The sequence below is a fragment of the Arvicola amphibius genome, chromosome X (assembly GCF_903992535.2).
Source record: "Arvicola amphibius chromosome X, mArvAmp1.2, whole genome shotgun sequence".
NCBI classification, from domain to species: Eukaryota; Metazoa; Chordata; class Mammalia; order Rodentia; family Cricetidae; genus Arvicola; species Arvicola amphibius.
In genome coordinates this window covers 111,620,484-111,645,530 of record NC_052065.1, presented here as the reverse complement: position 1 = coordinate 111,645,530, position 25,047 = coordinate 111,620,484, and the positions used below count along the sequence as shown (strand labels likewise).

Here is a 25,047-nt window from a genome sequence, read left to right as displayed (position 1 = left end):
TGCCTTGCCTGCTTGCCCTTTTCGTTATGCTTTTAGATGAACTTAAAAATTCTTAATCTTAGTGCAGTTGAAATTAACGATCTTCTCGCTTACATTCAGTGTTTCTTTGACTTTTCTCTACTTTCATCTCTGTTTCATCAAGATGTTCTCCGATTTTACGTTCTGGAAGTTGTTTTTCTTTTCAGATTTGTGTTTTTTTACCACATCACCTGGAATTGGTTTTTGTGTAGGGTATAAAAGATGGCCCACCTTCATGTCCCTGCCCAGATAGCTACTCTAGCATTTATAGAGCCTGTTTATGCTTTCAAACCCTCCCGTGGCCCTGTTTGAAAATGTCACATTTGTCATAAGTCAAGAATCCATGCCTGGTTCTATTCCTGAGCTTTCTATTCTGTTCCATGGATCTATTTGTCCTCGTGCTGGTACACACTGTTTTAACCATCGTAGCTTTATAATAGGTTCTGATGCTTGGTAAAGCAAGTCCTCCCACATCCTTGTTCTTCAGATGTGTCTTGGCTCTCAGCCCTTTGCATTTCCTTATTGCATTTAGAAAGCTGCTTGCCAAGTTTTTCCTCAAACAAATCAACCAATAAAATAACTCATTGGGATATATTGAGGTGTCCCAAATGTTTACAGTTCTTTTTTAATTGATATTTTTAGACTATCATATCTGAGTCCCATATTTACATTGTTTTCAGCTCTCCCTTTCCCCCTCCAACTCCTCCTGTGTCCTCTTGCTCCTTCTCAAATCATTGACCTCTTCTATTGACCTCTAATTAAATATGTGTGATGCCATATACCATGAGGCTCACAACCTCTTGCTCTAAATTGAACACTCTTGGGAAGTCAAAAGAAGCTGGCCAAGATTTGTCTCCTTTCTTTCTGTGCTCATCATCTTGCTCAGTGTGTAAGCCACTTCCTCCTCCTCCTCTTCCTCCTCCTCCTCCTCCTCTTCTTCCTCCTCCTCCTCCTCCTTCTCTTCTTCTTTTGTTTTTTTTTTTTTGTTGTTGTTGTTGTTTGCTTTTGAGACAGGGTTTCTCTGTGTAACAGCTCTAGCAGTCCTGGAACCTGTTCTATAGATCACGCTGGACTCAAACTCACAGAGATCCACCTTCCTCTGCCTTCTGAATGCTGGGATTAAAGGTGTGCGCCACCATCGTCCAGCTGAGCTCTACTTCTTAATAGTCACCACCAGCTGTCCCCTGACTCTTGGTCCTGCTTCAGGTGAACATCTCTTTACACAAAGTAAATCTATGCATCTCTGAATGTGTAGAATACTTTTTATTAATGGTCCGCAGTTTCCCCAGATTGATTTAAAAACATCCTCATGTCGGGTGTTGGTGGTGCAGGCCTTTAATCCCAGCCCTCGGGTAACAGAGGCAGGTGAATCTCTGTGAGTTCGAGGCCAACCTGGTTTATAAGAGCTAGTTCCAGGACAGGCTCCAAAGCTACAGAGAAACCCTGTCTCAAAAAACCAAAAACCAAAACAAAACAAATCCTCCCTTCTGAAACTAATTAAAGTAAGATCTCTTGGAAATATGGTACATATAAATGTACATTTATTTGTAAGAATGTAAATAGATATATGCACATATTTTACATATCTATTGATAGGAGTAAATGCGTTAGCATATTACTTACTACTGCTAGGAAAATTGTCTATCCACACAAAAGGCAGGCACATGTTTGTTACAGTTGTAAGAGCCTTCAGGCACCAAATGTCACTTAAATGAAGAGATTAAAGGTTAGCAAACAAATTGAGTTTTTCCTCATAGTAATATGATATACAGGGTCTATGTGTGTGTATACAGGTGGCTATCTCTCCGTGCATATCTGTGTGCTTACAGTATACTCAGGTCAACAGGTTGGCAAAATACTTTCTTAATAATGGAATCTGTTCAGACACTCTGAGCACTAATCTGAATTTTTCTTAGACCAGACAGGAAAAGGCTAGAACTAATGTTACAGAATGATTTGGTTATGCCCTAAATATGAAGCTCTGCATCTTTCTACATATAGTTCAGGAATGAAAAGGAAAATGCTTTCCTGAGATGTGACCGTGCTGGTGTTGAGATACACAGAGTGTCCTCCCACAGGTTTGGATGAAGAGTTCTGTAAACCCTTAACCATGAATGCCCCATCCTTTTTTTGAAATCTCATTAAAAGTTCTTCTATTTCATTTTCTAAATTTCAGATTATTCTATGAGCCAATCACAACACCTTGTGGGCATACCTTTTGCTTGAAATGTCTTGAGAGATGCCTAGATCATAATCCGAAGTGTCCGCTGTGCAAAGACTCTCTTTACCAGGTAAACCGCTCTTTCCTCCTGGGTTGTGTTAGCTTATTTTGTACTAACTCAGTGCTCAACTGGATCCTAAACCACTGTACTGCACTTGGCCAAAATATCTCCCCCTCCTGCCCCCCGCTTACCATCTGTTTATTTCTGCTGTCTCCTAAACATCCTTCCTCTCCCCACAAAGTCCTTCAGGAAAATGAGGCAACATCTAGCTTTTCAATAACTGTCAGTAATGAAGTTCATTTGTGTTAGAAGCAAAAACATGAAAAAGACAATAAACACAAATCTTGGTTCTGGTCCCTTTGTGGCACTGCATAAACAATAATCTTGAGTGCGTTTTGCTTCCACTATCCTTGAACTAGATAGCTCTGACTTCGGCATACAGTGATGTTTATTTATGCTTAAAGAGGTCAGCTGCTTAAGGCCCCAACCACCACCCGCGCAGAGAACCCTCTCAGATGTCAGTGTGGTCTTTCTGCAACTCCTCTGGAGCCACCGCTCTTCATCAGCAGATGCTTGAATGCTTGCAAAGCTTTGAGGACTTGAGCTTCATCAAAATTAATGATGCAAGCACATATTTTCATGTGGGCCTTATGGGCTTTCCTATAGCAAAAGAAAGAGATGTATCTTGCTTTACTTCCTTCAGAGACTCGAGGATCTCATCTTACAAACAGTATTACTATTGCTTTCTCCTTATCATCCCTGAAAAGAGGCCGCAGGGTCTGCGTTATCTGTAGAGAATGGCAATGCAGGCTGGTAGTTCCAGGATTTGGGAAGCTGAGACAGTGGCATTGTGAGTTCAATGTCTACCCGAGTCACCCATGATAGACCTTGTGTCAGGAAGAAAAGTGACTATTTATAGGTTCTTATAGGCCCACAGAAGTGCATGCTGAGCCTCTCTTACCTCTGACATTGACGAAAAGGAGCTAGAGCGAAGCCATCGTCCAGGGTAGCCTTAAGGAGACTGGGAAACCGCTAACGGAATAGCTACACTGAGATAAAGATGTGGGATTCGCAACCTGATTGTAGATACAATTCCCACGGTTCTGCTATTTAAATAAGATATCCATGCTGTGTTAGTTAACACCACAAAGTTCACACCAACAGAAGGAGACACATCTACCATATGCTCAGACTCTAGAGAAAAGCACTGTTACATTTTAGAGTGTCCGCTTCCTGGAGTTTTGTTTCAGTGTCAGCAGAGGGATCACTTTCCCACTTAGACTGCCTCCCTCTTGAGGCACTGCTTTCCCCTAAAACCTGGGACTGGACATCATGGGTTTTTTTTTCCTGTTGCCATACAATGACCGTACCTGATAAGGCATCCAGAAGGCGGAAGCCGTGGGATCTCAGACTCAGAGGCTAGAAGATATTCTCATCTAGCTCTGTATTCATCCAGGGTCATACTTACAGCATTTAACAAAGTGATAAATATTCCAACCATGTTAGTTGTTGAATAGAGACACCTGGGGAAGAAACAAAATTAATTGTCGGGAGCTCCCTCTGCTGAGTCCCACAGCAATCAATTCTCTGCAGATATTAATTTTTAATTTATTATTAGTTGAGAATTTCACGAGTGCTGTATTTACTTCCTTTTTTCCTCTCTCCTTCCATCCAATCCTGCCTATGTTTCCCCCCCCACACACACACACACTCCCTCTCAATTTTGTGACCTCATATTCTTTAACTAGTGTTTCATATATGTGTGCATGTAAATATATAACTACGACTTTCCGAGTCCAGTTAGTGTTGCTCATACGCATGCGCTCTTAGGGCTGATCACTGATATTAAATGACAAATTAGGGGCCTTCTCCCTGGGGAAGACTGATCCTTCCCCTGCCAGCAGCCTTGAGTTGCCTGGAGCGTCTCATCTAGAAGGAGCTTCATGGGATTTCCTCATTACACAAATACTAGGTTTTCTGGTGATGTCATTTGCTCAGGTCTTGTTTAGAGAACTGTATTGTTCAGAGTTCATGGGTACAACTTTCCAGGCGTATAGAGAAGGAAGCACACATCCTGGTCCTCTGGCTCTCACCGCCGTTCTGCCCCCTCTTCTGTAATGTCCTGAGCCTTACATGTAGGGATTGTGTTGTAGTTGTTCAATTGGGGATGAGCACCCCACAGTGGATTGTTATCTACATTTTGACCAGTTGTGACTTTCTGTACTAGTCTTTGTCTGCTACAAAAAGAAGCTTCTTCAGTGAGGGGTGAGAGCTGCACTTGCCTGCCAGTGTAAGGATAAGTATTTAGAATACAATTGCAAATATATTGTATTGCTGTAGGAAAGTGGAAGTAATAGGTTCTCCTCTAAGGTTTTATTGCTTTATTAGAAGATATTTTACCACTCAATGTTTGGGCCATATTATTAAATACATACTGCATTTAGATCTCTGCGTATACATATGGTAGGGATGTTTGGGAAGAGCAAGCTAGTGACATTCTAACCTAAGTCTGATTCGGAGTTTCAGTGATACCTTAGATGGTGACATAAACTGGCAACTAGACAACCACCTGTATTTGGCCATTAGTGTAGGTGTCGTTTCTATTTTAACTAAAGTTAAGACATGGAGACTTGGCAATATCTAGGAGCCAGGCATTCGATTGGAATGGAGGTGGGCAGGGCAGCAAAGGGTACATGAACACAGCCGTCTGATTCTCTGGGTCCTTTGTGTTTCAGCACTTCCAAGATAGAGTTCGTAAACACAAAAATACAATGAAAAGGAGGCATGATCCACCCTCTTTAGTTCAGACAGGAACCTCTCAAATCCAAAACTTTACGGCATCTGTGAGATTTTTTTCAAAAGCTTAATGCAACATTTTTCTTTGCTAAAACATTTTTAATTATAAATGTTCAATTGAATATTTTTTTTAGGAAAATCAAAACGCAAACGATATGTATATTGTGGCTGGATTAGCTCTCAAATTATGGGTCCAAATGGCAACACATGCACGATTTGACTACTGTCTGGGCTACATCACTGCATCTGGGCTACACACGATTCTCTGTGGTTTTTTTTTTCCCTATGGACTGTATAATATCTCATTTCCTTGTTCCATTTCTAGTGCTTGCCATCAAGAAAGTATAGCAAGAACGTAATCATGGAGGAATTAATAGCTAAATTCCTGCCAGAAGAACTCAGGGAACGAAAGCTCCTTTATGAAGAGGAAATGGAAGAACTTTCTAAGTATGTTCATGCATGTTTCTGGCTTCCGTTTCACGCGCGTCCACTCACAAAAACTGACACATTTCTTAGCAGCTTCTTGTTCAATGATGTTGTGTCGTTACTAGCTTGACATGACCATGGGCAGAGTATTTGCATCATGGAAGTCAACAAATGCTACAAATTGTCCCCCTCCATCCCTCTCAGAAGCAGTTGTTAAACATTTACGGGTATGTCTCCTAAGAAGCTCAGCAGGCAAAACACAGAGCCACCTGACACATCCCAGCACAAGGAAGTGCGTGTTTATGGGCTGGACTGAGTTAACGAGCCGCTTTATTAGCAGACCTCATGAGACAACTGGAAGATGCCTTCAAGTCCTTAAGCGGGTAATGGGTGGGTAAACAGTGGTGGGAGCCACACCTGGGGTTAAGGCCCAGTTCTGTCAGTGAGTGTGTTTTGTGGTCATGGACATGCCATTTAACCTTTCTGGGATTCGGTTCCCTTGCCAGTGACTTGAAGTGGCTAGCTCTTGTGTTATGGACTTATTCTGAAGACCCAAATCAGTTGCTGCACCGCCAGCACTTAATAACAGGCAATAGTGTCCATACTCGCTGTGCATTTCCTCTGCCGCACAGCGTGAGATGGGAAGGCTTGGAATGGAGACATAATTGGATCTTCAAGGGCTCTGAGTGCCATACACTTAGCAAAAAAGCAGGAAATAACAGCTAAGTCCTGCACCTCTGGCTGCTGCCCTCCTCCCGGCCCTCCCTAAGAGTTCTCACAGCACTCTGATGGTACACAGCTTCCTGAGGGAAAAATCACGGCTGTTTTTATGCCCTCTGGGAAAAGACCGTTTTCGAACTGTGCATCCCATTTGTCTGGATGTGCCTTCACTTCACATGTTTTTCTCGGGGACTAAAAGTCTTTTATATTGAAACTGCTCTGTACAGTTTTATCTTTTTCCTGATCCTTCACTTAGCCTTTAACCCCCAGTGGTTCTCAACCTTCCTAACGCCGTGACCTTCTAATACAGTTCCTCATGACATGGTGAGCCCCAACCATAAAAATATTTTCATTGCTACTTCGTAACTGCAATTTTGCTGCTGTTATGAATCAGAATGCAAATACCTGCTACGCAGAATATCAGATATGCAACCACTGTGAAAGGGCTATTTGACCCCCAAAGGGGTCATTGACCCAGGGGTTGAGAATGGTTGTTTTAACCTCTCTGAGTCCTCTTCTCAACTATCACTCAAAGTTGTCCTAATAAATAGTGGTACATACTGAGGGGCTTTCTGTTTAAAGACATCTTTTAGGATTTATACAGATGGTCTTACATTGCTTGGCTCCTTTAGATGTAGTGTCCCTGCTCTGGTTTTACTAGATGCTTCAGGGGACCAGGATCTACGAAGAGCTGGCCCAGTTGGGGATTCCCCATAGAGCCATGTGTCTGAATTTTCAAGGGTATTTATTGAAAGGCAGATTCCTGCATCGCAATTCCAGAGGGAATGCACCAGTACCTCTGAAGCTGTATTGTCCCAGTAATCTAGACTTAAGGGCCCCCAATTATTCTTATGTCCATGAGCATTTGAGCATCACTGGGCTACATTTGTCTTGGTGGGCTCTTGCTGGCTACTCCTCCTAGCTGGGTCCGTTCTCAGTGGTTTCTGAGAGACTTGGCAAACTTGAGACGCATGTAAGGACTTTGCAGTACTGCCCATCTGGAAAGCTGGGTGCATTTATAACGTCTGTGCTCTTCATGCCTCAAAGCAAATGCCTAAAGTGGTCCAAATGAGAGAGAGGGAGGGAAGGAGGGAGGAAGGGAAGAAAGGTAGGAGCAGCATAGTATTATGGTATTAGTATTATAATACATTATTATATATTATATTAGTATTATATTATGTATTAGTATACTGTACTACTGCATTAGTATTATAATACAGTATTGTGGTAATAGAGAGCCAATCAACAAACTTAGAATATGTGCAATGCCAGTTTAGGCTTTCATACTTGGATCATGGAACTTGGCTTACAGAATCAAGTGCACTTCAATGTTTCTCTATCAGCCATTAAACTTTGATGACTCCTTGTCTTACTCCAAGGAAACATACTGTGACATTGACCAACCTGTCTGTTCTCTGCTCCATTGGTTTAAGATCCATCTCACCTTCTCTTCCCAACAGCTTAAATAAGAACGTGCCTATTTTCGTTTGCACCATGGCCTATCCCACTGTCCCTTGTCCCCTGCACATCTTTGAGCCTTGTTATCGCCTGATGATTCGGAGATGTATTGAGACAGGCACAAAACAGTTTGGCATGTGCCTTGGAGATCCTGTCAAAGGGTAAGTGAGGAGACCTAGGGAACAGGGAAGTTAGGTAGAAAGGGATTTCTGTTTTACTTCGGAGGGCTTCTTGTCGTGGGATCAACCAAGTTTGTGAGGTTAGCCAGCTCAGAACACCCAAACATCTGTGAGGATCATGTTCCCTCTGATACCTACTTTATAGTATGAGTTCGATTTTAAGTAACCCTAGAAGTCATCTTTCATTAAACAGGTTCCACATATTGCAAGACTTGTCTTGTGGGCTAGGGCTGTAGCTCAGCTTGCCTGTCAGTCACAAAGCCTGGGACTCGACCCTCCTCATTACATAAACCTGGAATGGTGCACACCCACAATCCCAATAGGACTAAGTCGGAGACAAGATAAAACAAAGTTTAAGGTCATCCTTGACTACATGCCAAGCCTGGGGACAGCCCACAATACGCGAGAGCCTGTCTCAAAAACAAGCAAAACTCAGAAACACACAAACAAAATTGTCTTGGAAAGAGTGTTAAGCCCTAGAGCTAAGCCACCCACTTTAATATTTGAGTGATAGCCTTGGAGTTACCTTTGATGTTGGGCAAATCATTTAGCCTTTCTGTCTCCAGTTTCTTTGTGTGTTAAGTGGACATAGTTAAGACCTAGCTGGACATAAGTGGATCATTTAGCCTTTCTGTCTCCAGTTTCTTTGTGTGTTAAGTGGACATAAGTTAAGACCTAGCTGGTCTTGCTTATTGGGAGAGCTGATGGGCTCCAAGCATTAAACAAGGTTCCTATCCAAATAAGTCCATTGGGGACACTGTAATATAATGCTGTGTAGTAAGTAATTTATAAGCAATAGGGTTTTTATTGAGACAGGGTTTCATACTGTAACCTAAGGTGACCTGGAACTCACTGTATAGCCCAGACTTGCCTCAAACTCATGGCAATCCTGCTTCAGCCTCCCCAGCTTTAGGATTACAGGTGTGAGGTACCACAGGCCTACAGTTATCAAGGTTGTGATGTCTACAGCCAATGTGCCAGCATCTGATAACAGTAATCTTTTTTTTTCTGAATCCAGAGCCTAGGCAGGTGTCTTAGTCAGGGTTTCTTGTCACTGTGCAGAGACACCATGACCATGGCAACCCTTATAAAGGAAAACATTTGATTGGGGTGGCTCACGTACAGTTCAGAGGTTCAGTCCGTTATGGTCATGAAAGGGCATGACAGGCAGACATCTTGATCAGAAGGCAACAGGAAGTAGACTCAGACACTAGGTAATATCCTCAGCATAGGAGACCTCAAGACCCACCTCCACATTGCCACACTTCCTCCAACAAGGCCATACCTACTCCAACAAAGCCATGCTTCCCATTAGTGCCATTCCATATGAGCTTAGGAGGGCCATCATTGCGTTCAAACTCCCACAGAAGGTATTGTACCATTGAACTATATCCTAAGCCTATTTATTTCATTGAAGACCAGGTAGGACTAAGTTGCCTCAGCCAGCCTCAAATTTGTGGTTCACCTGCCAACAGCCTGTTTTGTGGCTAGGCCTATCATTATATGCTCTCATGTCCAGGATGTGATAAGATCTTGTGTGCAATCCCTTCAAGGCCTGATCACTTCTTAAAGGTCCTGCCTCTTAATAGTGTTCAAATGGCAATTAAATTTCAACACAAGCTTTTGAGAGGGACAAATATTGAAACCCAAGCACTGCACATAGTATGTGATCCACAAATGAGAGCCAGTTTACCATTCTGTTCAGATTTTTCTCCTCACAGGTGCTGTCTGACGTATAGCTGTAGTTGTAGATCAGGGCAAAGGAGTCCTCTAGCAAACATCCCAGGTGCTAGGCATGGTGGTCTAGGCCAAGGATAGAAGAACTCATCAACAATCTACTCTCTTGACTTGATTCTCAATAAACAGGTTTGCAGAATACGGCTGCATCTTAGAAATCAGAAATGTCCAATTCTTTGCTGATGGCCGTTCGGTGGTTGACAGCATAGGCAAGAGGCGCTTCAAGGTGCTTCAACAGGGCCAGCGGGATGGCTACAACACAGCTGATATTGAATACATTGAAGATCAAAAGGTAAGGGCAGCCAGGGCCAAGAAACCTAAAAGCCAAATTATTATTGTAGCTTAGTATACAAAGATGATTGCGAAGGGGTTTCTAGGAATTGGATTGGGGCCTTGGGATTTCTCACCAAATTGGTCCTAGATGAATGCTACTGGATAGCTGCCCACCTGCATCCAAAGCCCTCCCACCCTTTCCCTCCCTCTGGGGGCTCGGTTTAGAATGGGGTGTACACATAAGCATTTTAACTACCGATTGATTTATATTTTCCAGTGCATTTATTTTGAGATGATTGTAGATTCAAATAGAAATTCATTTTTAAAATGTGCAACCTGCCTAAGAACTGTGTTCCTACATCAGAGTCGTTTAGCGTCCTCAAAAGTAAAAGCACAATGTCATATACCCTGAGCTAAGGGGTAGATGAAGAGGTCACTAATCCCATGCTCCTTTATATAACTTAGATTGTAGATTGATGAATGGATAAATTCATTTGGCCTTGAAGATGTACTGAGGCACAGATACAGTCGTATCTACCTTCCCAGTGAGAAGGGAAGAAAAGGACATACAGATGGAAGGGGTAGAGGCATAAAGCAGCACAGTGCGCTTTACTCATATGTCTTCACCTGGGCTAGCTCAAGCTTCCCGCTGCTTATCTCTCTGCCTGCTGTTTCGGGCATTTTTCTCAATTAACCCTTTCATCTTCCTGCTCTCTCTACCATATTCGTACCCCATCCAGCACCTGGCTGCTGGGTGTTCCACATCTGACCCAGGAGAGAGCCAGAAGGGGAAAGGAAAGGCAGGTCAGAATCTCAAAAGAGGGCCGGGTGTCCGAAAGCACCTGTGAGGTGGGTGGAGAAGGCAGAGACTGCCTCACTTGCATTTTGATATTTGTAGGTTCAGGGAGAAGACCGTGCCGAACTCATGGGGCTGCATAACTGTGTGTATGAGCAAGCTTCCTCGTGGTTTCATTCGCTCAAACCATCACTCAAGAATCGGATACTAAATCATTTTGGTCCAATGCCAGAGAAAGATGAAGATCCGCAGGTATACAAAAATATCTGTTCAGAACAGGTTGCACAACCAGGTGGGACATTCCAGGCTTTGTGACTAGATGGGCGTGGGGTTGGCATCCAATATAGTCTTGTGTGGCTAGGTAGTGAGCATCACAGGTAGGACCAAAAGGATCCCGAGTCAGAATTGGCTTAATAAAGGTAAGTAGTAGGAACTTGGAACTAAGACAAATATTGAGACATAGGTGAGGTGAGAGGAAGGGAGCAGCGACACCACCAACAGGAGAACCATCAGTGGGAGTCCAGACACACAGCCATGGTAATGTTAGGTGACAGGGACACATGCAACAGCCAGGGAGTAAGAGAGATGAAAACTAAGGTTGTACCTCCAGCTGGCTTCATGTCCCCTTTTCCAGTCCTGCAAGAGCTAGGAAGTAAGATCACCTATGCTACAAGAGTCCAGCTGCAGAATCTTTCATAGCCAGCCCATCGATATGTAACCCTGCAAGTCTAGACCCTTGTCATTGTTCCTAGCTCGAGCAGGTCCCGAGAAAGCTGGTCCCCAGGACGTAGTTCATTAGGTTCTACTGGATTGCTCTTCTTCCTTGAGGCCCAGGTCTCTACAAACTCAGGCTGCAGTTCCAGAGTTCACTAGGAATGTGGGCAGAGTTCGGTTTCACCACAATTTGCCTGCCTTGTTTCAATCAAGCAGTGTTTTTGGGGACTTCCAGTTTGGAGAAGAGATGGCCTAACCTGAGCTATTCTCTTTAATGCTGCCTTTCCCCCTAGGCCAAGCTGGCTGCCCCACAGAATCACTCCTGGAACCTCTCTGATTTCTTTTCTAACGTATGCTTCCTGAGTCTATCATGACAGAAAAATCTGATTATATATACATACTCTGACCTTTCTGCCTACCTTTCTGACAGTGTGGCCTTGGGTAAATCTCTTTCCCTTTTCTCAACTTTTCTCTAAAATCAGAGGGGATCATTAAGAGTCTGACTTTCATCCTTTTCCTTCACATTCTGAGACCTCAAAACACATGTCTGTTCCCTAATGGGCTGAAGTGGCTTGCTTCTTGCAGCCCACAAAGTGGCTCTTCTCCCTCCGTATATCGGCATCCCTCGCATGTTCTAAAGAGAGCAAGGGCACCAAGTGATTTCTGGTGACCCAGCTCTTGGCTATGGTGATTTAAGAAGTCAGCGTAACTCAGAACAAGGTCATGTTCAAGCTTAATGTTCCTCCTTACCTGCTGGGGAACATTCTCTGCCAGGCGGGCAAAAGATACAGAAAAACAGTGCTAAGCACATCTACCACAGGAGAAAGCACAGGTGCCTCGGTGTGATTCATAAGGCCATAATGACATGGCGAGTCCGAATCATTTCCTTTCTTATTAGTTCTGTTATCATGTTGCCTTGGTGGTGGCGGCAGCAGCAAAAACTCATCCAGTTTGCTGTATCTAATCCTGCAACCCCAAGCAGTTCCACGAATAAGAATTTCGCGCCTCGGTGGGAGGTTTCTTAGAAAAAGCCATGGTATTAGCATCAGCTTAAGTCTCTGCTGGTGATCCTGGGAAAGAAAGCTCAGAATAGCAATCTGGTATCCAAAAGTGGTTGTAAGAGAAAATACATTGCACACTACAGTGAGGTATACACACACACACACACACACACACACACACACACACACACAAAGACAGAGACAGAGGAGAGACAGATGGGGGTGTCCTGATGAAGCTAGAGGTACAGAAAAACCGAGCGTTCAGGGAGAAACCCACAAAGCATTTTGGAGTCAAATAACCTCATACGGAGGGAGTGAGACTAGCATGCACTTCTCTACAAGCCGAAAGCTGACTTGTTTTGAAAGTTGTGGGAAGAAAACTCATTTGAGGCTTAGTAATAAATGTCTAAAATGTGTGCTCAGGAAGCTGATGACAAAGAGAATGTCGCTGAAGGATTGGTAAGGGATGAGACATGTCTTTATTTGGAGGAAACCCCGAAGGTTAACAGGAATGTATTTTCTAATTGAAATGTTTGCTTGCTATTCTTTGAAACTGGAAATCATAGCCCTTGGTTTCAGGGGAGAAGGTAGCTACGGTTCTGTTTGTGACATGGTATATTTAGACTACAGCCTTCCACCAAAGTAAGAAAATGATGGGTGTTAAGCCATCATGCCAAGCCCAAAGAACCCTAGGATTAAAGGCCTGAATTTTAAATGGATCAGTCCAAAGAACCTAACCAGGGTCTTCGGAGTCAAAGAGAGAAAATAGTTGGTACTCCAGAGCTTGTAAAAGCACGCTGCGTAGGGAGCACAGAGTATGTGGTAAGATGCTGGTTTGCTTGGTTTAACAAGTACTAAAGAAGACAACAGCTCCAATGAGAGACAAGGCCCCAGTCCTGGAGGACTAAGGCAGTTCTATTTCAAGAGAGCATCCAGGACCCAGGCTCTCCCATCACAGGGCTGTGCCATCTCTAGAAAGTTCTCTTTTCGTGACTGAAAAAGACTGGTCATCACCATGTCTTCAGTCTTGCTAGAGAAAAGGGGAGAGGCTGGAGGCTGGAGAGATGCCTCAGAGGTTAAGAGCACCGGCTGTTCTTCTTGATGACCCAGGTTTAATTCCTAGCACCCACACAGGGGCTCACAGCCACCAGCCCAAGGGAATCAGGTGCCCTCTTCCAGCCTCTGTGGTGCACAGACATGCATGCAGACAAAACCCCATACACATAAAATAACAAAAGTTTAAAAAAGAAAATGAAAAAAAAGAAAGAAACGGGGAGACAAAGGTAGTCAGAGGCCGCATGCTTTTTTCCCAGAGCACGACTCAGAACTTACACTTACCACTTCTCTTTAGCCACAGTCTTGTCTAGGGCCTCACTTAGCCACAAGGGAGATTAGGAAACAATAGTGTCCCCTAGCCGCTGCCACCATGTGGCTATGGGCTCAGCTGAAATGAACGAGGAGCAAATGAAGTGATGGAAGCTCTCAGCAATCTCGGCCACACACATAAGTGGGTCCATGTGGGGTGTTTACTTGATGCGTGAGGGCCTGTGTATGTGGACTGCACGGTAGTAGGATCAATGAACTGTGTTTCTTTGTTGCAGGTTAGTCCGAACGGTCCAGCCTGGTGCTGGTGGACATTAGCGGTTCTTCCCCTGGAAAGCAGAGCTCAGCTCCCCTTCCTAGCAATGAAGTCGCTAAAGGATAGACTGAATGGTATTCGTCGAATCCTGGCCTTTATATCCAGAAACCAAAATTAGGGGGAGCAGACTGGGGAGGAAGCATTTCCACCCTCTCCACTGCCTCGGGGTGATGTTCTTATAAAAATGTCTAATTTCAATAACATGTTAACAAAAGAGAGTATCCTGGAGAGACGTTGCTCTGCTCTTTGACCACACCGAAGTTGAGTAGGAAGACTGAAAGGATGTGACCTGTTTGACTTTCTGTCTTCAGATGCTTTTTGACACTAACAGCTAGAGGTGTGGAAGAGCCCAGCAAAAGTTAATGTTTAGCGTCAGTTTTTCTGAAAGTAGGACTGGACTTGTCTGTCGTAGCTTAGTGTCTGTGTGGTTGGAATGTGAAGCGGATGCAGGCGTCACTGTATTCTGTCACTGACTTGAGGTCTCATTTCAAATGGTTCAGGTTTTATAGAGCATTGTGTAAAATAATGTTCATACTTCTTTTTGTTTTAATAATTTATTTTTTTGCACTACTGTATCCTTTTTTCTACATTTACGTTTGTAACTATTTAAGTGTACGTTACTGAGAAGTCCATTGCTTTATTTATTGAAGTGGTTGACTGTATGTAGGGAAGTAACATTACTAAACATGTGCAATGTTCTTTCTTTACCTTTTGCCGGAGTAATCCCAAGTCTTAGGCTATTTTATATAGTTCTTGTCTATTCTAGTCGGCTAAGTCTCAAAGAACTTCAGAAGGATTCTGAGGTGGTTTATCTTCACAGATTCCACTCTTTCAGTTTGAGTTAAGTGATAGAAAATACTTGATTTTGTGGTGTGGGATTGTTTGGGACTTACGCCTTCATGATTTGGCATAGGTTGTGGGGTGTGCGAGAGTGCAGTAAAAGGGTACATTTTGTGGGTGTCGTGCAGAGCAAGGCTGAGAGAGTTATTCAAAAACAGAGAGATAAATTAGAAGTGTCTTTTATTACAACCTTTGAGAGGTATTTGCTTCAGGCAATCTGATGACAAGTGTATTAATTTCTCCCCAGTTTGGTTAAGGATAAGATTGATATTTACCGGGTGTTTCAGAGCAAATGGCATCAAGACCCATACCAGCACCTGCTGGAATACTCGAGGGGCTACTCCATCTTCAAATCGTAAAGAAATCATATAGGCTAGAGCCCACTTTTAAATCTCTATAAAAGAACCAGAGAACGAATTTACGATTTTACGTAAACACTGCCTTCCCTCTTGGTAACAATGGACCAAAGATTTCAGTGGGAAAAAAATTTTCATGGGGAGAAAAGAAGGGAAAAGGGTAGAAGTAGCATTGTTTAGCTCGCTTAGTGCTAGTTTGAGTCCTTTGGTATTAGAGAAAGCTGAAAAACAGTGTGTAAGTGTTTTAATGGCAGAGAAGAAAATTAGAGCCAGGAAAAGGAAATTGTCACATTTGTTTCTTGTGCAAACGACTACTCCCAGGTGATTTTGGACAGCTATGCTGTGTTATTCACGTGTAGCCCCTCCATTTTGTTGGCAGGACAGAGAGAGAGAGAGAGAGAGAGAGAGAGAGAGAGAGAGAGAGAGAGAGAGAGAGAGAGAGAGAGAGAGAGAGAGAGAGATTCAAGGATCAGTCTGGGATCTTCTGTAGCCACCGGTGGGGTTTGACTGTGTGAGAGAGGAGGTCTCCAGATGCTGTCCAAAAGACTCATATAAGCGGAAGCTACATGAGTGGTCATCTGCACTTGCTTATCTAGGCTGTACTGTCAGAGCATCGTCAGCTCAGCTTTGATGTTTGGCATAATCTGGGCGAGTGTATGTGAATGCAAGTGTATGGAATGGAAATGCAGGAGTGGACACTATCTGAGTTAAGTCTAGAGGGCTCCGAGAGCAGGAAATGAAGATGTTTTCCCCTTTTGCCTGACACCCAGGTGTATGGCCATGGCGAAGTCCTAGTATGATTGTTTCCTATCCTGCAGTGCAAACACAGCAGAGAAAAAGGTCAAAAGCGTCTCCAGGTACTACTTGTGGTACTTCGGCATTAATTTAACTGGCACTAAGCCCCAGTTTCCTCGTATATGAAATGGTACTGGAGCTCACTTCAACAGCACATATACTAAAATTGGAATGGCACAGAGAAGATTATCACAGCCCCTCTGTTCGGCTAGCATGCAAATTTGGATAGTGTTCTGTATTTTGTATTAAAAGATGGAATGGTGGTGATGTTAATAGCATTTAGGTTTCTTAGGGACATTAAGTTAGACATGTCAGAAATTACTTAGCGCAGTGCCTTGATGATGAGAGACAAACTCTGTCACCAGCCATGTCGGACACTGTCATCAGTAGTCTACAGTTACGTGAAACCCTGCCTTTACCGGCTGTACGCATTTACAGCCATTTTAACCTCGGTGGGGAAAGGTCAAACCCCTGATTCTTGGACCACAGCTTGATGGTTTGCAAGAAACTCCTACTGGGGGGTGAAACTAGGAAAGCCAGGCTGGGGGTATGGCTCAGTTGCTTGTGTTTGCCTTATCTGCATGGGTCACTGGGTTCTAGCTCCAGTACTGTAGATATAGAAGAAACGTGGATAAAACGAAAGGACTGGAGAACAAACGAGTATTAGCGGTAGGGACTAATTTCTATGTCAAGAAAATAGCTCCCATCTTAATAAGGCCTAAAAAGCAATGCTATATTTGGGGGATCTAAAATTCCTGATAGAATGGAAGCCTTAAGTTTTAGCTCCATGAGCATGGCCACACCATCCTTCCCTGTTCTTCAAAATGTGTCGAGAATTTCAGCTATAAATAATTAGATTTCACCATCTATAGGTTTTGCACATAGCTAATGGTATTTCATTATGCTCTCCCAAATAACAGGCTCTACGATAGTGTGTTGAGAACCTACCATGTACCAGGTACTAAACGAAGTGATCTCATTCACCTGAATACATGGAATAACCTTTAGACAGCATTGTTAAGCAACATATATGGAGAAGGAAACAGAGGCTCAGCAATTTTAAAGAATATGCCTATGTAGCATGTTCATTCAATGAGTGGCCAAGCTTGATTCTTTGCCTATCACATGGCAGATCTTTCAATGTTTTGAACAGTTTGTTACACATTTTATTCAATAGACATGGCAGTCAAATCACGAAACACCTTATGAGCTCAAAGTGAGACGTGCCCAACACATCTCTTGTTAGTCTAAGGGAAAGAGGAAGTTTGGCTCCTTAATGGAAGTTAAGTTGAGGTACCAATTGGCAAGAGGGTACCCAATCTGAGCACATGGAAATCTTAGCCTGGCTGCATAACACATTCCTCTGAGCAGCCTGAATCCATGTTGGGTTTGTTCTCCAGCCAGCTTTTGTTTCAGGGATGGAGGGAAGCAGGAGAGTAGGCTTTAACTTTCTTCGTGATGTGCATGAGTGGGGTAATCAGTTGAACTTGACCATCTTTAGCACTTGCAGACTGGTTCTGCTTCTAAGTCTCAGCTGGAAGGACAAGATTCCCCCCTTGTAGACAGTGCCACTTTCTTGGGTTAGTATTCCTTTCTAGAGTGGCTGACCCAGTCCTTTATAGATTATTTACTTTGTGTGTGTGTGTATGTATGTATGTATGTATGTATGTATGTATGTGTGTGTGTGTATGTATGTGTGTGTGTATATGTGTGTGTGCATATACACACACATACACTAGGTAGCAAGCAGACCTTATGCCTTTCTGCTTTGTACCGTACCACTGCTGCTAGCTAAAAACCAGCAAAATGTAGAAAGAGAAAAATGAAGAAACTACTTTTCCGTAGATACTTTGAAGAAAAGGGTGTTTGCTCCTCACTTTTGGGGACAAAGAACTATTCCAATAGCTTGCCTTCCTGAAGGTCAGCTGCTTCAAGTTCAATGCTGCCTCAATAGCAGAGTTGAGTTACAGCACATGTGGCACTGCCACCTCTGCCTATGGAGCTGACCTGGGTTCAGAGAATCCCCTGTGACTAGCCACAGAAGCCTCAGTGCCTGGGTCACTGCACCCAGAGGTCTCTTACAGCCAACAGGTCCTGTCCTGTTGATGGACTGCAACCCACCTGGGCCTGCATTTCCTGTGCCAACTCCATTTCCGCCTTGTGAATTTGAACCGTCGATTCATTCCTTGGGTTGCAAGCTTGTTGACTGTGTGTCCATTACTATTCATCAAAGTAGACGTGGGCAGGCGGGAAGCCCATTCTAGGGCCTAAGGAATGAGATTTTGATTCTGGATGGAAGACAGCTCTGCAAAGCAACCAGGGCATGGGCTTTGCTTTCTGGCATCTCTCATGTACAGAGAGCAGGAAGGGAAAGGAGCCATGCACAGTGTATACATCCAGTTCCATTTAGATGGTAGAACCCGCCCATTCATTGCTTAACTACTCGATGCTCTGGACTTTACTCATCCACAGGTGAAACGAAGAACTTTTCACTTAGAAGTGGGTGTGCCCAACCATGTTAAGTTAACCTCCGGAGAGAAGTGCCTGGAACCGCTGTTCCTGGTGTCTCTTTCAAGCTTTGGCTTCACAACCTTGTAGCATTTAAAAACTGTTCGCAGCCACAAATGTGATTAACAGAAGTTTACACGGCAACACTGTACCTTGTGTGCATTATCTGAAAAGTCCGCTGACTTTCATCCGTTGTTCAGGTGACGAAGACAACCCGTGAGATACAAAGAAGAGCCACCATCGTGCCACCATCGGCCGTTGTGACATAAACGTGTCTCATTATTGTATGCAGTTCTCTGCGATGCCGGGATTAAAACATAAGGCCACTTAAACAGTGGCAAGTGTGTGTGTGTGTGTGTTTGGTTACCATTTGTTTGTTAGGCAACCGTTTTATTTTTGCACAGAGTTGAAGGGAAATTAAGATAACGCTCCCTCCCCACCGATGCTATTCAACTACCTCTATATGCCTAGTTTCATTTTAGGGGTTCCCTTCTTCTAAATCCGCACATAGCTTCAGCTCATCTATGTTGTAATCGCAATGTGATGTAGCCAGTTTGTGTGAAAATTGTTTGTTCATTAAACAAAAGTTTGCTGTTGCCTCGGTGTCAAAGTGTATTCTCTCCTAGAAAAATAATTAATTGGCCCGAATGGGCCTGGTGGTCCAGGAGTGCAGTCCCTGTTACACGGGAAGCTGAGGCATGGGGATTGCAAGTTCATCGCCAACCTAGGGAATGTAAGCCCTGTCTCAAGAACTAAAAACTGGCCTTAGTTGTGCAGGCCTGTAATCCCAGCTGCAGTGGAGGGCGGAGCAGAATGGTTGCAACGCCAAGGCCTGCACGGGTTACAGAGTGAGTTCAAGGCCAACCCGAACAATTCCATGAGTTCTTGTTTCATAAATAAATAAATAATATATAAATACCACAAGAAAGGATTGGAGATACAGCTCAGGCAGAACACTTGCCTAGCATACAGAAGGCCCTGGTTTCCATTCCCATTCCCATGGAAATATCATAAAGAGAGAGCAATGACTGGCTGCTTTTAGCAGCCCTGGAAAAGAGGCATGTACCCTGTCTTTCTATTGGCAGTAACATATTATGATGACGAGACCCTTTAAAGAACTGGGTGTGTGGCTCTGTGGTAGTTCACTTGCCTAGCGTGAGCCAGGTCCGTTAATTCAACCCACAGCCATACAAATGAAAACATTTCTTCATGGCACCAAGTCTGCACCCCAGCAGCAAACACATATATGGCAACGAGGCAGGTGTGAACAGATTGTCATGACTAATATGTTCTGAAACACTGGCTATGAATTGAGTGTCTTTTAAATACAAAACAAAAGCACTGGAAAGGTTTGCCTATATTTAACAACATTTTTGAAGTTTTTTTTCTTTCTCCCTTTCCAGCCATCCCCGCTTCTGCATTTACCGAAGGATCTTTTGAGCATCTCTAACCCTCTGAGTGGAATGAGTGCTGCCTGGATGTGTAGAGACATGGGGAGCATACCAGGGACCACACATCCAAAGAAAAAGGCATATTTTCCCTCTAGTAGTCAGTAGCCCCTCAGCTAAGGGTTTAAGCATTTTCCAATTATCTGTCTAGCTTCCTTGTAAAGGAAACATTCCTGTATCGTGGTTGAGTCATGCAGATCACTCACCTGCTGTTTCATTACTAGCGCTGCCATGGAAGAAGGCAAGACTTTTTGTTACCTTATCATCCAATGGCTAATATGTTTGATAAACTTTTATCTTTTTAATTTTTTTTTTACGTTTAAGCTTTTTAAATCTTCATTGAGTGGTTTACCAAGTAGAGCTTAAAGGGAGCTGAGGAGATGGCGGAGGGGGTGAAGGCACTTTGCTGCCAAGTCTGATGACCTGAGTTCAGCCCCTGGAATGTACATGGGAAACACACACACACACATACACACACACACACACACACACACACACACACACGCAAGCACGCACACGCATGCACGCGCACACACACATGCACTAGCTAAATAGATAAAAATGATTTTTTTAAAAAATAGCTTAGGGAGGGGTGGGAAGGTGTGTGGAGGGAGTGGGAGGGGGGAGTGAGAATTTGAATTGATATTTTTTGAAGTAATAAGGCAATCATTTTAAAAAGAATAGCTTAAACTTAGTGGTAGTAGTGTCCACCTTTAATACCAGCACTCAAGAGGCAGGGTCAGGCAGATCTCTGTGAGTTTGAGGCCAGTCTGGTCTACAGAGCAAGTTCCAGGACAACCAGGGTTGTTACACAGAGAAACCCTGTCTTGGGGAGGGTGGGAGAATAGCTTAAAGGTGAAGCCAAATCATGAAGCAGTTTTATGGCACTGAGGATAGAACCAGAATCTCACAAGCCCCAAACAAGTGCTGTCCCACTGAGCTCCAGCCTCAGCCCAGCACCAACTGAATGACAGGAAAACAAAACTCACTGGGTCATTGTGTGATATTAACCAAACTGGCCCCAGCAAGAGAGCTACAGCAATGCATCCCATCTTCTCTGCGGTGCTGATTTGTGTGTTGTGCAAGAACAGCATTTATGAAACTTCTATTTTACCATTGGAAAAAGGACACAAGAGTGAAACAGTTTAAAAACTGGCAGAAGCCAGGGATGTATCTCAGTTGGTGGAGTGCTTGCCTAACCTGTACGAAGGCCTAGGTTCACTCAACAGGACTACATAACTTCGGCATGGCGCGCCTGAGAGGTGGTAGAAGGTGGATTAAAAGTTTAAGGTCATTTCCCTTACATAACTATTTCAAGACAAGCCTAGGATTCTCAAGACGAAAGAAAGAAAGAAAGAAGGAAGGAAGGAAGGAAGGAAGGAAGGAAGGAAGGAAGGAAGGAAGGAAGGAAAGACTAAAAAACTGAACTGAAAGACTGGGATATAGTTTAGTGACAGGTTGTTTGTTTAGCATGTACAAGGCCATGGGTTCAATTACAGTTACCAGTAAAGAAAAAATTATTAATAATCCAGGTTCACTGTAACACCCCTGTAATGCCCACTAGAAAGGCCCAAAAAGGATGACTTTTTTTGAGTTCAAGGCCACTTTGGACAATAGGAGAACCCGTCTCTCAAAAACAATAAATACGAAGTACAGAATGACATAAAATAAAAAGCCAAGCATGTTGGCACACACCTATAATATCACTTACTCAGGAGGCCTGAAATATGTGGATCATAGGTTCAAGGCTAGCCAGGGCAACATAGATCCAATCTTAGAAATGATGAAATAAAATGATGGGAAAACTCTATCTACTTGAGTCCAAGCTTGTTTGTTCTAACAAGACCCATGGAGTAATCGAGAAAAATCAGAATTCTTGGCCAGTTAAGGCCCAGAAGGAATGGTTGTCTATGTTGAACTGTGCTGCAATTCTGTGTCCAATCTGACCATCTCTACTCACAGGAGACACACTACACTTAAGCCAAAGTCACAAGCTCTCTTTCCAAGTCAGTTCTTGCCCCCAGCCTGGCTGCATAACTTGCTCTCTAGAGAACTGGATTGGGCTATCTTTAAAGAAAGCCAGTTCCTATCTGGAGTTGCTCCAGAGCCTCGAGTAAAAACAAAGCTGTCAGTTTCTGCTTCCTCTCCTCTGGGATCCATTCTGGCTCCTTCGAGTCTTCCAGGGCCAAATATGGTTCCCTAGAAAGTTCTCCCAGTAACCAAATGAAAGTCGAGGAAGTGGAGAAATGTGCCTTTTAGACTCATGGGCTCCCCAAATCCATGACACCACCTTCTTACATTTTGATTTCTTCATACCCAGGAAAGCTTGAGGGAGGCTAGGAGGAGAGAACCCTTGGGTTTTGCTTACCAGTTGTCCCATTCCGACCTATAGTCACACCAATTGGCCACCTTCGTTTCCCTTCCACGTATACACATGTTATGTCCTAGCACATGACACTGGTGCATTGAAGAGCACTGGAAAAAATTCCTACATCTACTGAAGTGCAGTCCCCACCCCCAAATTGTACCTCATTGCAAATAGTGCTTCTTGGAAGTAAGTATCAACAATGTCTGAATGCTTAAAGTTCAGCAAAATTAAGTCCTCAAAATAGCTCATTTGCTCTAAATCCAATGATTCTATAAATATCTGGCTTCTTTTGGATGCTAGAGGTTCAGTATAGTTCTAAGTAATAATCACAGGAAGAGGCAAGGTCACTGCCCTTTTGGGCTACTGGGATGTCTATTGACACATTGAAGCATGCAAGGAAGGACAGACAGAGAAAATGATCTAGATTTAATATTTAATATTTATGCATCTATACAGATATACCTATATGACATGAGAGTAGGAAAACTATGAGGAGGGAAGAAGAGGTATATAAAGGGGCGGTGAACAAGAGAGTGTAATGGTAGGTGTGCTGGCTAGTTAGTTTCATGTCAACTTGACACAAGCTAGAGTCATCCGAGAAAGGAGCCTCAGTTGAGAAAATGCCTCCATCATAAGATCAGGCTGTAGGTAGACTTGTAGGGTATTTTCTTAGTTAGTGATTGATGTAGAGGGCCCCAGCCTATTGTGAGTTAGATAAGAAAAAGCAGATCAGTACTCAGCAGCCCGTCTTGGCCTCTGCATCAGTTCCTGCCTCCAGGTTCGTGCCCTGCTTGAGCTCCAGCCCTCGGCATTATGATGATGAACAGTCATATGAAACTGGGAGTGAAAGCAACCCTGTTCTCCCCAGGTTGCTTTTGGTCATGGTGTTTCAACACAGCAGTGGTCCCACAGCAACTGTCTCACTGAGACAGGAAGGAAGAAAGAAGTATCACACTTTCCTGAAATGTGGACTCAATCTCTAACACAAAAGGAGACTCTGTGGCTGGAGCAAAGGGGACTGGTAGATGTGGCAGAAAGGCAAGAGATGGTAATGAGTCAACATGAGCAAGGCACAACAGTACATGCAGAGATATAGTAATGCAGTCCACTGTTAAAGTGTTAACTACAAAAGTCAGTTGAAAATGGAAAATGGAAAAAATAAGGAGGCTTGAGAAGACAAAGTCCCTCCCCTGTAGGATCTAGGTTGTGTTTCTTAGGCATTTCAACACCACTGACCAGATTAACACTGCTGTAAAAATCGCTTGCAGACATGACACTCCTTTTTCTGGGCCATATCACAAACAAGAGGATCAAAACACTGAGCAAGCCCTGCCAAAGCAAAACACATATGACCTTTGAGTTTTGACCTGAACCGCACTTCTCTAGCATCCATAAATCTTAATAATGTAATTGCACCTAATAAACCAACTCGGGATTTCATCTACAAAAGAACATTTTTTATGGAAAAAGTAAGTAGACTAAAAATTTTTTACTTAATTTCAAAACTTTGCCTAATTTTTAAGCTTTTAGTCTGGTTATAATTGCATCCTTTAACCAATGTACCTTCTGAAGCCCAAACCAAAAATCTATATAGCTATTATTTAAGCCAATTAGGCATGACCATCTGTCTCTCCTAAGAAGCTTGCCTGGGTATGCTCTAACTCACCATTACTCAATGGACCCTAACTTCATATTAGCTCATATTAACCCCTCCTGAACTTTTTTTCTGCTGCATAAGGCATGGTCCCAGCCTTGTCTGAATGGAGCCAACTTAAAGTGAAAGCACCTAGGCTAGTTAAAGTTGAATCTCAGAGGTAGAGCGCTCACCTAGCATGTGCAAAATCCTGGGTTCCATTTCTACTCTGCAAAACAAAACAAAATATAACAAACAAGACCCTCCCAGTCCAAAATCCTTCCAGGAGATGGCAGTCTCCTCTTAAGTGCTTTTCTGTCATCTCAGTATATGGTTTAACTTTCTTCCATCATCCTGACCTATTGGTATCTAAGCAGATAGCACCACACACTTGTGGAACACATATATCTGTTCTCTCTCTTTTTGGGTTTTTTCTTCAAGACAGAATTTCTCTGTATCTTTGGAGCCTGTCCTGGAACTAGCTCTCATAGCCCAGGGTGGCCTCGAACTCACAGAGATCTGCCTGCCTCTGCCTCCTGAGTGCTGGGATTAAAGGTGTGTGCCACCACTGCCTGGCTGTATCTTTTCTCTTAAAAGACACACACACACACACACACACACACACACACACACACACCAGACTCTGTGTGTATCTTACCTGAAGTTTACAGAACTTTCAATCAATGATCCCATTCATCTATTCCATTTAAGTCTTTCTGCACACATAATAGGAAGTATCTAAGGCACAATTGTTTGAGTCAGTTCAGATTGTATTAACCTGAGATTTCAGAAATCTTCTGGGGTCTTTCATATCAAAATTTTATGCTAAATCCGGATTTGTCTTTAGAGAATCACCTATTCCAGTCTGACAAGTTTGAGACTGACCCTCCCCCCTTTCTGGTTTAGTCTACTAAGCATGCTGGCTATTTGGTGACATCATAGAATCTTAGCAACAATCAAATTATAAAATATTCATTGAATCTTCCTGGGGCCATTTTGTATAAAAACATTGATTATAGATTGTTCTGCCTTTGAGAAACAACGCCATATAAATGAGCAGATCCAGCAGAGTGTTCTTCCTTCCGCTGCCATGCATTCACTCAGCAACCTGCTCCATTTG

The 25,047-nt window shown here is 43.3% G+C and overlaps 1 protein-coding gene and 1 non-coding gene across 3 annotated transcripts in view; both read left to right on the top strand.

Annotated features, from left to right (window-relative positions):
- The window catches only part of Lonrf3 (LON peptidase N-terminal domain and ring finger 3), a 39,422-nt gene extending 20,348 nt beyond the window's left edge, over nucleotides 1-19,074 (top strand). For both annotated transcript variants that reach the window (XM_038316233.1, XM_038316232.1), the window contains 6 exons: nucleotides 2,195-2,309; nucleotides 5,362-5,483; nucleotides 7,643-7,801; nucleotides 9,686-9,848; nucleotides 10,728-10,877; nucleotides 13,942-19,074. In XM_038316233.1, the coding sequence (XP_038172161.1) occupies nucleotides 2,195-2,309; nucleotides 5,362-5,483; nucleotides 7,643-7,801; nucleotides 9,686-9,848; nucleotides 10,728-10,877; nucleotides 13,942-14,097 (865 nt within the window). In that variant the 3' untranslated portion in view covers nucleotides 14,098-19,074. The remainder of the gene's footprint in view (nucleotides 1-2,194; nucleotides 2,310-5,361; nucleotides 5,484-7,642; nucleotides 7,802-9,685; nucleotides 9,849-10,727; nucleotides 10,878-13,941) is intronic.
- LOC119805616 lies at nucleotides 16,107-16,213 on the top strand. Its single transcript, XR_005283935.1, has one exon. It is a non-coding gene; the product is annotated as a U6 spliceosomal RNA (small nuclear RNA).
- Nucleotides 19,075-25,047: the final 5,973 nt, after the last annotated feature.